Source organism: Podarcis filfolensis, assembly GCF_964270895.1.
Source record: "Podarcis filfolensis genome assembly, chromosome: 3".
Classification (NCBI taxonomy): Eukaryota; Metazoa; Chordata; class Lepidosauria; order Squamata; family Lacertidae; genus Podarcis; species Podarcis filfolensis.
In genome coordinates this window covers 15252591-15267991 of record NC_139606.1, presented here as the reverse complement: position 1 = coordinate 15267991, position 15401 = coordinate 15252591, and the positions used below count along the sequence as shown (strand labels likewise).

The 15401-nt window shown below is 41.5% G+C and overlaps 1 protein-coding gene across 2 annotated transcripts in view; it reads right to left on the bottom strand.

Moving 5' to 3' along the window:
- Positions 1-4721: 4721 nt before the first annotated feature.
- The window catches only part of BTBD3 (BTB domain containing 3), a 30155-nt gene continuing 19475 nt past the window's right edge, over positions 4722-15401 (bottom strand). For both annotated transcript variants that reach the window (XM_083607307.1, XM_083607308.1), the window contains exon 5: positions 4722-11569. In XM_083607307.1, the coding sequence (XP_083463433.1) occupies positions 10537-11569 (1033 nt within the window). In that variant the 3' untranslated portion in view covers positions 4722-10536. The remainder of the gene's footprint in view (positions 11570-15401) is intronic.

Genomic DNA, 15401 nt, shown 5'->3' with positions numbered 1-15401 from the left:
AGATTGTAGGGTGGGGAAGGTGGTTATGAATTTAGCTGAAGGAACGATGGTTACAAATTACTGCTAGTAGGTTGGTTTGTTTTTTAAGAACCCTACTCTAGATCACAGGTGGTCATTGGGATCCCTACCCCCACCCAATCATTTAGAAGGAATATTTTTCTTCCTACCATGTGCAAAGCTTCCCCCACTTCTTAAAACACTAGCTTGCAAGAGAGTGATTTGTGGTCAGGGAATGAGGAACATGACACAAATTTAATTTGGCCACTTGGGGCTAGTACCAAATGACAGAACAGCAGGAAGCAGTTAAAAGCTTCCCCTCTACAATCAAAGCCCTGTAATTTTCTGTCTTTCTCCAATCAAGTGCTGCATTGAGGAGACCAGTCCCACTAATAACCTCCGAAAGAGCCTTTCATGCTGGCCTTCCTTAGGTAATTTGCTTCTCTAACTAACTAGGGAGTCTTAGCAGGAGCTCGACAAGAGCAGGTGTCACCTGCCCACTTTTTCCAGCCGCATGACAAACAGCAGAGATGTGCTTTGTTACCTTATTTATAGGGGGCTTTATTTGGCTGTCCCAATTCTCTATTTATGTAAGTGTCCTTATCAGCTCCTCAGCATATGGCGCCATGCCCCCCTCCCTGTGTATCTCCCCTATTCTCTTGACTCTCTGTACTGGAACATAAAAATTAGTGATGTAGAAAACCTATTAATCCATCATTTCTATCCCTTTCCAGCATTGTTCCCTAAGGTATCTTTTCCTATTAGATATCAGTTTGAGTTCTCTAGGTGTAATTACTACAGGTTCCTTTCCCAGATCAAGTCATGCTCTCGTCAGTATTTCGTTCGGTGTTTCATTTCTGTGAATCTGGCTTTGAAAGGTGTGCTGCAGACTGGACTCTGGCTGGTTAGAGATTACATCCATCCATCCATGTGCACCTTACTCAAATGCAGTGGCCACGTGGGAAGTAGAATCAGGGCCAATCAGAATGGGGTCCAGGTGAGCCATTTAGCCCACGGCCACAAGCTCAAAGTGAGGCTACAATTTCAACACTACTTTTTCTTTCGTCACTTGATCAGATTTGCTCCTTATATATCAGCTTAGATCTGCAAATTTAAGCAAACAAAAGGTGCAATTTGGTAAAAAGCCGTATTTGAAAAAATATTTACGAACAAAAATATTATCTGTCCTGATGGCACAAGATTAGACCATGACGAACACGGTCCTTTCGGACCAGCTGAGCTCCCGTTGCTCAGTCCCTGCTCCTGCCAACCTAGCAGTTCGAAAGCACGTCAAAGTGCAAGTAGATAAATAGGTACCGCTCCGGCAGGAAGGTAAACGGCGTTTCCATGCGCTGCTCTGGTTCGCCAGAAGTGGCTTAGTGATGCTGGCCACATGACCCAGAAGCTGTATGCCAGCTCCCTCGGCCAATAAAGTGAGATGAGTGTCGCAACCCCAGAGTCAGTCACGACTGGACCTAATGGTCAGGGGTCCCTTTACCTTTACTTTATGGCTCGGGCCATCAAGTGGCCTGGGCCTCTCTGGATCTCTGGGTAGAATATACCATTCCTAGCATTAAAATCCACCTCAGTCTCATATGACTGCTTCACATCTGGGAGGGATGTGGTATTTTACAATATCCTTCTTTGCTCATTGAGGCCCAGTCAGGGCCAGCCCAAGACATTTGCTCCCCAAAGGGCAAAACACAAGACAAGACAGTGCCCACTCCTTCATTCTGTGTTCAGAAACTGATTCGGATGGCAGATGAGCCTTACTTCCCACACTGATGACCTGGCAACATTCCAGATTAGGGGTCCCCGGGAGACAGCAGAAGAGTATGGCTGGATAGCTCAGAAGGAAGAGCCGGGGGGGGGGTTCCAGTAAAGAACATGCTATACATGCAAAAATAAATGGATAAATTTATCTGGGTATCAATCAAGGACGTATGCACCCTAGTGGTTGGCATGAATCAAATGAAAAAACCCCCAAGGCGCAGCAAAGTAAAATTGAACTTATTTAAAGCTGTCTGCCCACATTCCCAGATTACACTATAAAAAGCATCAATTTAGTCAAGCTTGATCTTAAGATGCCTATATTGAGAGTGGCACTAATTAGGTCTATAAAGTTTAAAATGAGGTCCAGGGCTTATTTCCTGCTTTTTCACAAGGCCAAACATTTTGCAGCAAAATGAATATTAATATACTCCCACAAACTGGGTTACTTTAAAAGATATTGCTGGTGGTGTTTGAAGCAGCTGCTGCTGCAATCTATTTCTTTCAACACAAGCATAACCTACAAGCAGAATAACTCTTACCTTTCTAGATTTCACCTTCACTTTGAGCCGATTCTTTTGAAAATGTTGTTATAGAAGCCAAGCAGACAGTCTAATGTGCGGGTGGAATAGGCAAATTAAAAACAAAACTGCCATATTCTGCTTTACCTGCTAGCAACCGCTAGCTTTGCAGGTAAAAGCAGATGAAAGACTCCTGCGGTAACTTTGCTGGCTTATGGTTTGATAGCACTTAATTCTTTAATTCAGTTTGTGCGAAAGTTGGAGCCAGTACTCACAAGTCAGCAGAATCAAGAGTTTTCCTCTGTGCCATTTACTATTGTGCCATTTCAGATTACAGGACTGTATATTCCTTCTGCACACCAAGTAGGACGCTATTTGTGCAGTATGTAATACAACTCTTTCTTAATTTATGAATTTATTGAAATCATTTCTATATCATATTTATTCAAATAATATTAAAGCAGCCCACAGCCATCTAAAATAACATTAATATCAATATATGAAAAAAATAAAATTAATGGTACGTTAATAAAACACGATACAGCAGCATCCACTAACAGTTCAAGCTGGGTTTGGCAGCAGTGAAGGTGCTCACTTGCAGATCATAATGACTAGGTAGATCTATATGGGGAATGGGATTTCCTTGGGGAACCTGGCCCTAAGTTGTTTACAGCTTTATATCCCATCAACGAAACCTTAAACCCGGCCGGGTTTACTGTAGTAAGTTGATTCACAACAACTTAGCCGCAGCATCCAGTGCTACTTGCAACTTTTGAACCAGCCTTAAGGGAAGCCCCACAAAGTGCAGCTGTCCTGTATTGAGGTTACCAACACATGGTTCCCTGTGGCTATGTTAGCCCTTCTGAGAGATGGCTGTGTCTGGCATCCCAGCTAAAGGTGGTAAAAGGCACTCCTAGCTACTATGGCCCGTTGGGAGTCAAGTGGCAACACTGGATTAAGGACACCTGTTTCTTGAAAAGAGGGTTGCTTTCTTTCTGTGCCATCTAGAGAGGTAGCAAGGAGAGCTTTTGATGCAAACTTTTGCCCCCGCCAGCAAAAATTAGCAACCAATAATATGCACCTTTGGCTGTCAATTTGTATGCTGCTTAACACACTGATTTTCTCACTCCCATAGCGCACCCTGCTGATAAAATAATTGGGCAGCTCCTATTTTTAGTACAGCGGACGCTCGGGTTGCGAACGTAACCCGTGCGGGAGGCACGTTCGCAACCTGCAGCATTTTCAACCTACAGCGCCGCATCTGCGGGTTGCGATTCGGTGCTTTTGCACATGCGCAGAAACCCGGAAGTAACCCGTTCTGGTACTTCCAGGTTTCGGCGGGTCCATAACCCGAAAAAATGCAACCTGAAGCGTCTGTAACCTGAGGTATGACTGTACATTGTTGTTTCTTTGTTGTGTCGTATGCAAGCATCTCTGATCGTTTATTGCTATCAATAGGGAAAGATAATCTGCACTAGAGAAGCCGGTTGAGGAAAGAAAGTTCCATTTTATCTTGAGCTTCGTATTCTGTGAAAGGGTGAGGACAGGAAAGAGTTGGCCGCTGTGTGCATGGTTTCGTTGTCTCAGTAATAGATGTGCCAACAGGCATTCCCCCCCTCCTTCACACCTTGGTGGCCATGATCATCGTTCCAACCTCCACAGATTGTTCCTCTAGAACAGGCTTCCTCAACCTCGGTCCTCCAGTTGTTTTGAGACTACAATTTCCATCATCCCTGACCACTGGTTCTGCTAGCTAGGGATCATGCAAGTTGTAGGCCAAAAACATCTGGAGGGCCGAGGTTGAAGATGCCTGCTCTAGCACATGTGGTCTGTTCACCCCTTCTAAAACCTACTGAATAGGTTGATTAAACCTGGAAGAGCACATTATGACATATGACACCATCACATGTAGGACTGTCACTGGGGTTGGGAGTGATAAAATATCATTGCCCACCCACCAACCCCATGTAGAAGAGCTTTCTGTTCACGGGCTGCAGTAAGCCCCAGAACCTAGGGGGCTGCCTTATACTGAATCAGCCCATTGGTCCATCTAGCTCAGTATTGTCTTCACTGATTGGCAGAAGCTCTCCAGGGTTTCGGACAGCCCTACCTGCAGAAAATTGAACCTGGGACCTTTCCCATGTTCTTCCCATTGAGGTACAGCTCCCAACCAAATTGGCCCAACTCAAGTTGGATCTTGCCCAGTTGAATTCCACCTTTTGTAGTATTTACATTTCTCAAGAGTTCGAACCCACGACTCCTTTCTTTCTCCTTTGCTTCGGTTTTAGCATTTTAACAAAATACTGATCAACCCATTTGTTGTTCTTCCTCAGGATAGAACTTATCAGGTACATCAAGCCTTTCTGATGCCCAAAGTCCAGCAAGTATTACTGCAAATTTATTAAGGTTTCAGAAGCACACCAGGAAACAGTGTAAGAACCAGTTCAATTTTTATTTGCCTTTTAAATGTGATTATACACATTCATGTGTCTACTAAAATTCTGCACTGTTACATTAAAGATACAGTACGATAACATTCAACTTGAGGTACTTCATATTTATATATATATATCTGTCCTTCATAAATAATGCCATCGGTTGCTATAGTCAAGCACTGCTCTAAGCACAACTAGACGCAGTTGTCTTTGAAATAACGGAGTTTTAACATTTAAAAAAATCAGTGCAATAAGTACTGTAGAAATTAGAACATTTACTTAAATACTATGTCAGATATGCTTAAAGTATATTACACCACAAATCCAGTTAACAGCTTCCCTTCCCCCTTCTAGCTCGCCATGCAACAAGATGTTAGGCGTAATTTAAACAGCATCTATAATATTTCCTCACATCTCAGGCTCTGTTCTGTTCCAGATAAATATGTCTGGTGCTTTAGAAGAATAAACCAAAATATACAGGAATTCATACATTTAGGATATTGACTTTCTATTTAAGGGTACAAAGCTCTCATTTGGAAACAATTCTACGGACATCCCCTGCTTCCAGTCGATTGATGCTGGCAGCCTTATAGTTCAATCCACAAACCATTTAAGGCAACATACATTGATTAGAATGAATTCAACCTAACATGGGTAGATACAGAAAACAGGATTGACTCAATGCCATTTGGGTAAAGCCTTTCATTGATAGTGGTGGTATGATCACCAGCAGATACTTTTAAATAGCACTATTAAAATATGAATGCCAATAATATAATTAGTGTTAATGTTAACAGATAGCAGCAGCTGTGGGGCACTTTATGTATTTAAGAGACAAATACATAGTCCCCCTGCATGCAAGGACCTTGTATCCACAGAGATGTGCCTCTGTGCATGTACAGAGATTCCTCACTGCATACCCTTGTTCATGTAAGAGAACAGCAAAGTCCACACACAGCCATTTGTGCATTTCAGAGATGCTGAATGACGACCCTGTAATTGTTTTTTTATTTGGCATACTTCATTGGGCATTCTCTTCTATTCGTTCTAAAAGTGACGTAGGTCCTCAGGCAAAAAGCACTTTTGTTAATCAGCGGGGGGGGGGGGCTCACTTCCGTAGAAGTTTCCTTATCCACAGGAAGCTGTCTTCTACAGAGTCAGACCACTGGTGCATCTAGCTTAACAGTATACATGGACTGGCAGCAGCTTTAGTTTCAGATGGTATGTGTGTGCATTTCTGATGCTGGAGATTGAACCTAGAGGCTCTTGTATGCAATCTACTGTGCTCATTCAAGAAAGTAACCAGAAGCCTTAGGACCACAATTTCTGCTAGCACATTGGGACTTTCCAATGTGCTCCCCCCAAATCTTCTCCAGGGGTTTGGGAGAATCCTCAGAATGGCATGCTGAGGAAGGGGAGATAGCTCTGTCAAGCAAGCAGAAAGGTTTGCATTGATGGAACAACAGCCTTAGTTCTACTTTGAATACAACACCGTGGAGATCTTGCATTCAACCAAATGCAGTACCACACACTACTTTCTATCTGGGGATGGTTTGCACACGCAAGACTCTTTACCAGGTTGCTCCCTGGAGAGTAACAACTGACCAGGAACTAGATCAAACGTGGACACTTCTGAAAGGTACAAAAACCTCCTTCATAAAATTTCTAGTTGCATGGTTGAAGTGCCACTTTAGGTAGAAAATTTCATTTGGCTGAATTTTCTGGTGTTATCTACAGAACCAACTCTGAAATACTCGGCTTCTGCAGCACTTGGAAAATGCGGACTTCCCCATTCTTTGTGTGTTCCCTCCTTATCAATATATTAGCATTCTGACTTTTCATTTTGATCCCATTTATACTTTTCTCAGTCATACATCTGAGCAGCCTCCCCAAGGAGGTGCTCCTGGCCCTATAGCTACTCACTTTTAGATGAGCAGCAAAGGCAATTTTATTACAGCAAGCTTTTGCAGCATATCTTCATTTTTCACCCTCCCCCTGCCAGATTATCCTATAGTTTTTAGTCCTTTTTATTGCTTTGCCATTTTCCTCATATTTTTGTTCTTTTTGTTGTGCGTTCTTTTTATTTTGATTACAAGCTGCATTGAATATGCCTTAGAAAGGCATGGTACAGATGCTGACAATAAAAATAATTCATACTAGAAGTGGCCCAAGTTTAATAGTAATTTTAAAGGCATTTTAACTGAAAACTGCCGAAAGTATTGCAATGCACACTTTAAATTCTACTGTCTAAAGCTGTAATTCTGTGCATGCTTATCTGGAAGTAAGACCCACTGAACTCAATGAGATTTACTTCTGAGTAGACGTGCACAGGAGTGCATTGTGAGGCACGTAAAATAATGTGCACCATGCGGAATACAAACACCCAATCATGTTGGAAGCATAACTTAGTTCTCTCCCGTATAATCTAAAAGCAGGGAAGGGTGCTTTCGTGAAAGCTGTGAAAGTATTTAGCTCTCATGGTTGCAGAGATAATTTTTAAACACCTCTGCAGTATGTGTCTTGAATGCAAATCAGTTTCAAAATATGCTTTAAAATATTGTCCATACTAAGACAAATTTAATACTATTTAAACTCTGAACTCATCTCTTTTTTCAAGGAACACATGGGGAAGTCCAGGCCTCTTGATCAGCTTAAGTGACTCAGTTGCAGAAGACACATGCTAACTTTTATGCAGCAAGCTATGCCTCCCTTATCTTAAGAGTAAACCAATATATAACTTAATTTTTATATTGGTTTAAGACATGCATTTTTTGTATCCGACAGCACACCAGTAAAGGAGATGGTGCACTGAAATGTACCATCAAAAAAAAAGGATTGTAATTTACCATTGCAAACTGGTTTAAGAACTGCTCACAATGGTAGGCAAATATGATGAAGTTCAAATGATACTCACTTCTGCTTTCAGGTTCAAACTGAATAAGCGCCTGTCACTTTGACAAACAAGGGAAGGGGGACAGAAAGACACCCCTTTTCAGGGAAGGTTGAGCTATGCATTCCAAAATCAGGGGCCGCCTAACCTAGCTCTCTTTCACCGCAACACTACACCCAACTAAACCCAGTTACTTCCCCCCATGGAAGTGAATGGCAAGACATTTACGCTTAAGGGAAATATAAAGTGCTACACTCGGATACCATTCTGGACCTCTTGACAGCCATCTGTTTCAGTGGGGCATTAAGTAAAAGCAGCAGTGTACATATGCCATCTAGAGGCCAAGAGGGCACAGGGCATCAAAAATCCCACATGACCCTAGTCTGGAAACTGGCTTTTATAGGATTGCTAGCAGGGGAAATAGCACTACTTGCTCAAACCATGCAATTCTGTTGTGACTCTTATTTGAGGTTCATGAAAAAGCATGGGGAAGCATCTGCAGGAGCCCCTCCCCCTCTCCCAGCACATTATGCACAAATTATTCATTCTCATTTCTATCCTGCCCTTCCTCGATGCCCTGCCACCAATTTCATCCTCACAGCATCAGTGTGAGGAAAGTTAGGCTACGCGCACCCAGGAAATTTTGTGACTGAGCAGGGCTTTTACCTGGTTCTCCCTGGGTGTAAGACCAATGCGCCAGCCACAATGGTTCTTGAGGATACCATCAGGTACATCTGATCAGGAAGCAACCCCAATACAACATGAGAGCATTTATATGCTTCTGTTTTACATCATACCGTTTGAAATAATTAAAAAGGCAATAATAACATTTTCCCTTTAAGAATAGCATCTGTGTTTTCCTTTATATTATACACATCTGAGAAAACACTGCATTTGAAGGCTGGATTTTCTCATGCCCAATCCACCATATTTTAGATTCTTAATGGCACTTAAAAGACTACTAGAAGCCAGGATTCCAGCAGGTTAAAATATTCAGAGCAAGCACATGAACAGATAATGTACCATATTGGTGGGTGGAGAGGTGGGAGAAACATTTATATAGTTATATCAGTGTGTAGATTTAGTGTTGGGGAGGTACACTCCCACCTTAAACAATATAGCAGGAAGCATTCATGCTTACTTTACTGAATAAATCATATCCTTAATTTAAAGCAAGGGGAATTGAAAATCAGCTTGGGAATACCACTGTAAGCAACTTTCAAGCAGAGGCAAGTGTTGCCTACTTGAAAATGTGCCTTTTATTATTTCATGAACACGAAATTGCTCTGTATCATTCAGTTATGCTTATTTCCTTTCATTTTTACTACCACCCAGCCTGTAGCCCTTTCCTGCCAAGAACACAGATGGTTCTACAGGAAGCCTGACAACCAATTTAAAATAAGAGAGGAAAAAATGCTTCTGGTCAATGAAAAACTGAACTTCAGATCTGAATGAAGATCAAATTAAAACGGGGGAAATCTAAGTCACAAATGTCCCCTTTTCAGAAAATGTTGGCAGTTACCAATTTCATTACAATCACACAAAAATCAAAACTTCCTATAAAATGAACATATACATGTTTTAGAGATGCGTCTTAACAGGCGTTCTATGTAGTGTGGTAATGAATGCTACTCAAAACAACCATTTACAGCTGTGCTAAAAAGCAGCTCTAAGAAGAAAAACTACAAACAGCATCCACGCCAGCCAAGTTACTATCTCATTCCAGACACAGTATGTAGTTAGGGGGATTCTGAAAGCCAAGAAATCTGGGCATCTTTTTTAAAAAATCACAGATCTGGGGCATCTTTAAAAAGCAAACATGTGGGTGAATATTTAAGTACAACTGCATTTTGTCCAACCTACTATTTGGATATTGACCCAGAAATGGAGAAATCTTGGAAACCTACTTGCTTCTTGCTTCTATCCATTTATCTGTCAAGTTTGTCAATTTGTGAACTATCCATAGCAATTGAAAGTAATATAATACTACAAAAATTGCTATTATTATTATTATTTTACTCAGGTTTTCAACTGCCTTTGGAAAAAGAAAAAATAGTCACTAGGGATTTGCTTATTTTCTACGGATCAGAAAATTGTGGGAAAGGGACTGGACCCATAAAGGGTGACTACAAAGGCTTATTAAATGGGGAAATGCTTTATTAAAAAGAAATGGGTCACTGAGGCACTGCCATGGTTAAAGCACCATTCATTTCAATGCACTAGCTGGACAAGCAGGGGTTGTTTTGTGTCTCAGGAGAAGCTCGGGAGAATGGTGTTGAAGAACGTAAGAATCTACTGTGCATAACCCACTTTGCTCCTTGAGTAGACTTACTTTCCTTTGTAGACATTCTCAATGCACCAGTTCATCCCAGTGGTCCATCTCAATTAACACAACTTCCCAACATCTGATTAGCACATGCAGGAAGACCAAACTTGTCTCTAGCAAAACTGATTTTGTGTGAATTGGTGGTGTTGCTGCCAAATCAGCCTCCAGTGGAAGTGTGAGGGGGTGTCCGTTAAAACAAACAGTGAGATGTTTGAAAAGCCTATGGCATGAAGGAAACAAAAATAAATAAATCAAAAGAACAGGAGAAAGTAGCAAGTTAAAAGGGTAAGTGGGAAACAGCATGGAGAAGAACATTTCTTTTCTTTCACAAAAAAAGGCCATCTCATCTGTGGTAAGGCTGTGAAACTCTTGACTTTTATAATTTGCTCATTTGCTTGTTCCTGGGAGCTCCCAGTAAAAAGAATTTTACACTTAGGCTACAAAAGTACAGCAAGCATTAAGCTGTTCACTGCATTCAGGAACATATTACCTGTACTGATCACATATCTGCAGACAGCAAGGTAAGTATCAAACAGGTCTGGACCAGACATATACACCATAGAACAGCACTCTCCATGTTCTGGAACCCATCTTCTTTCAGGCATAAAAGATAAGTTCTGGAATCTGCCCCCCCTGAACCCCAGTGCCATTGGTACTGTCTGAAGAGCACTGGAACTGCACAGTTACTTTGCCACACTGAACTTCTGTCATCCCTTCCTGTCCAAAATAGCTGAGTTCATTTCCATCCAGAATCACACTAGCTGTGTAAAAGGTATCTGGCTCGATCTGCACGGGGTACTCAAACCACACTGGGAAAGTGTTGCTAGATCCGTCAGAGAAGTACTTGCTCAAGTTTTGCCCTAGGATAACGCCTTGCCGTTTGAGTTCAATCTTGGCACTGTATTCGGCCGATCCACAGCTGGAGCCATAGAGCCCAAAGCCAGCAATGAACACTCTCTTGTCAACAGCAAACTGTATGCTGTCACAACGGCCCCTGTAGCGCCACTGGTTGCTGCGATAGGCACAAGACTGGAAGCGGTGGCAGCGTTGCGGGACAAGGCCTTTCCGGGCATTGCTCACAAACTGCAACTCTGGCTTTTTGGCAGCCGTGTACCAAAGGAAGATATCGTTTGTTTCATTGAGTGTCAGGATGCCGGACTGAGCAGCACCATTTGCAAAGTCATCAAGCGCCATCGTAGGGATGCGGATGAGATAGAGCGCCTTCCCAAGGACTTTGCGCTTGTTTTCTATGCTGGCAGGTAGCTCTTGGCGTTGACACTCTACTTCGGCCCAACTGAGAGCAGCTTCAAAAACCACAATTTCTTTGGCATTCAGGGTCTCCCTCTGGAGGATGCTTTCGAGTGTTTGAAAATCAATGTCACAGAACCCTTCTGATTTCAAAGCCAGCTCTGCCTGGGCATCAATCACTTCCCAGCAGCGCTCAGTCAGGTCTGGTTCCTCAAATAAGCAGCTCTGGGAGAGCAGTACACAAGCGTTTTTTGCACTCAGACTCGTCTCTAGGAAGTTAACACATGCGCGGGCAAGATGAGGAACGATGTACTTCTTGGCAGCGTAAAGAGTTGCCAGAACTGTATCCGCAGCCAAGTCAATTTCATCACAATATATGTATCTGCAAAAAAAGACACGCATGTAATACTGTTAACAAAACAGATGGACGTTTTTCAAGAACACTAGTAGTGAAAGACACATGTATGATAAAACGCTAATATAGTTGTTCAGGAATTATTTGCAACAAATGCTTAATTTGTTGATTTGTCATCTACCTTTTGTTAAGCTCATCAAAACCTCAATATGGGTGACTTTTTAAGATGATGACAAAATCTGCAAACGCTCAGGAGGCAATGTTTCATATGGTCTTTTTTCATTCCACAGCACTGCAATGCACTGCAACGGAAGTTGCCTTGATGAACAAGTGTGCCCTTAACTGGCAGCCCCATGAATCAATCAACTTAAGCTTTAGCTCATTATAGTGTAAAGTTGACAACCAATTTAATTTGGCGCATGGTGAAATATAATGGATTTGTATTTCAGGAAAAAATGTCAATAACTCTGCTCATGACAGACAAAAAGCACTTCTTCACAGAACATACAATTAAAATACAATCGTACCTTGGAAGTCGAACGGAATCTGTTCCGGAAGTCCGTTCGACTTCCAAAATGTTTGGAAACCAAAGCGTGGCTTCTGATTGGCTACTGAAGCCCCGTTGGACATTCAGCTTCCAAAAATAGTCCGCAAACCGGAACACTCACTTCCAGGTTTGCAGCATTCGGGAGCCAAAATGTTTGAAAACTAATCTGTTCAAAAATGAATGTACAAATGTACTGAATTCGCCAACAAAACATGTGGTAATTACCATTGGCTTAGGTAGCCAGTAAAAGAGCAGACATATTTATGGAAGATCGCTCTCTCTAAAATGCTTATTCACTATGACTAGTTAAATTGATTATTCAGGTTCAATGGCTGTGTCTCTCTGGATACCAGCTGCAGACAATGGAGGGGCTGTTTGTGGGCTTCACCAGGGACTGACCATTGTTGGAAAGGATGGTGGTCAACTAGATGGACACCCTCATCCAATCATCCAATCATCTACAGAGTTTCTGACAACTAACATTGCAATCGGATCACTCAAGGGAAGTGATCAAAGTACTCCAGAGAACATCTTCCACAATCCATTCCACATAAGATTATGGGGCAGATTGTAGTGTGCCTGCAATAGATTGTTTGGGGATCTAGCTGGTTTCTGAAGCCAAACTCTTTCAGGTTGGGATAGCCCCCCTAAGAAGCTGATAGGCTGTCTCCCAAGTGAACTCACAGCATACTCCAAAAATGCACATCCAGTAGTACCCTTAGTTTCTCCTGCCTATTCTCCTCCAGCTCCCAAGCACAATGAAGAAGAAGAAAAGGAGGCATTACTCGAGCACACAAACAAGGCAAAGGTACTTCTCTTTCAATCTGGTTTGTTTTGCATACTGCATGCAATTCATGCTGAACATTCAACCTGACCACGATGAAAAGAGTTTAGAGCAGCCATATATGTATGACTTGCAGATCACAATGGGAAACCTAGTAATTTCTAGCAAAGTTAATTATTTGGAGGGAGGGAAGTAGCACAAACTGGTTTTGATCTGGCACTGGGGCAAGGGAAGGAGGATGAAGGTAGTCATGACATCGTTTAAAAGCCATTTGTTGCTGGGGGGGGTGGCAGAATATTTTGAACTGTATTTGTGAAGCTTTGATGTCAATTTCACTTAAGCTCTTGTTTAAAAGATTTGTGTTTACTTCTTTTGATTTTCCCTATGGGGCACTAGCTGCTCATTTACAAGGCAACCATAATCTCTCTTGGATGCACAATGTTTTAACACGTACTTCTAGCCCTTGGGATTTTAAGTGTCAGAAAGAATACAGCATAGAAGACAGCACTTAGGGATGTTAAATATCTAACTTGCACAGCTATTATAAACAGTAGCAACAGGCTAATTTACCTGTGGTCTTTTTAAAATGAAACTTTTATTATAACAATGAAATTGCTTTGGGGATTTTTGGTGGATTAAAAGCAACTGTCAGACAAAATCTCCGACTGTTTAAGTGACACTTACCATACATAGAAATGATAACTAATACTTTAAATGCATATTTTCCTTTTATGTTCAGGGCAAATGTGCACATCACCAGTGTAGAGGTTTTATGCATTCAAAACATGATATATAGAAACCAAGTAGGTTGTAACACCACATATTTTAACATATTGTACACATATTAGAAACCAGGGGCCTAATTATTTTTCTATTAACATAATTTTAATCCTACTCTTCAACAGAACAGTCTCACAGAGTAGCTTACAAATACCAGTAAGATATGCTTTAAGCCACTTTACAGATTTACCTTTTGCTGTACCTTGCTTAGATGTTGTTAAATGTGTCTTTAATGGGCCAGTTTTCAACACTGCAAATTAACACCAGGCAGTTTGGGGTAAATCTCCCCAGCTGCAGTCCCGAGGAAAATCCCTCTTCCACCCTGGTTTTGGAGATTTCCCCTACAAAACAAATATCAGCCTCAGAAGAGGGACCTTCCTCAGGACTGTTATCAGGAGATGAAAGAGTTAAACATCTTGTATAGTTTGGTCATGAACTAGGACAATAAAGTACACCTAAGCCTACTCTAACAGCCATATTTTTCTTTAATTGCGAAAATGTCTGGCTCCTAATTTTAGAGATGCTTTTTAAAAATTGCCGCAGAAAGATAATAAACTGGTTATCACCAAAAGAAAAAATCAAGAATGGAGATAACAGTGACCTGGTTTGCACTCTTCCCTTCTTTCTTCTCTCCTGGCACACCTTAGCTATGGATAGTGAAAACATGGTATTTCCATTGTGATGTTTCCGCTGCTACCCTATTTTGACAGGGGAGAGTCCAGCTCAGTGTAAATGTTGAGTATTAAACATGTTTTCATTAGGATGAATCCACTCGTCTTACTCTTAAATCCGTGTTTCCAGAACTGTGCACACCAAGAGTACAATCAAGTGCACAGCAGAACACACACAAGCATCTACTGAAATCAAAGGCCTATTGAAATCAAAGGTTGTGAAGTGCCCTTAAACCTGTATTAGACTGTGCTCTGTTTGAGTATGCCTCCTAGTGCCTGCATTTAGGAAGATATAAACTCTTTCCACTGTAGAGCTGCATCAAGCAGTAAATCCTTTTTTTCTGGCACGGTAAGATTCAACCGAAGATCCCATATCTACCTAAGGCACTGCTGGTATTTGTAACCTGAACAGTTCATACTATTCACCTGACAACATCCCATTTGCATCAGGACGTAACACCTATATTTAAATACTGCAACCTTCGCAGTTTGACAGATCTAGCCACAAATGACGACACAACTGCGTCTTGCCGGTTCATACGTGTCATCTCCTTTCTTTGAAGCTCTTCACACATTCATGTGCTGACTAACCACAGCTACAAGCAGCAAAAGCACCCTAAGGAAAAGTTAGAAAGTGCCCTTCACAATTGCCAAGGCAATCCAGACCGGAGACTAATATTTAGCAGTTACATGGTCAGGCAAAGCTTGCAGGGGGATTCAATGGCACAGCGAAAGGATTTTTATAATATATAAGCACACATATAAAACAGTAACAGACGACACAGAGAAAAACGATTATTTTTTTAATAAGAAATGCTAGATGTTTCCAAATACACATTCTAAATTAAATCCTGAGTTAATGGGCAATCATTGTTAGAAAGCAACTTGCTCTTCCTTACTTCCCACTCGTCATGCAAGAAAAACAAGCTGGGTGGAGGGAGAAATCACCCCCCCCCCCAAATGCATGTCCTTTCTTCAGTTCAAGTTTAAAATGCAGAAACAGCATTTAAGAAAATATTATTTTTAACATTTGAAAATTCATCCTGCCTATAAGAAAACATTATCATCAGTGACTGC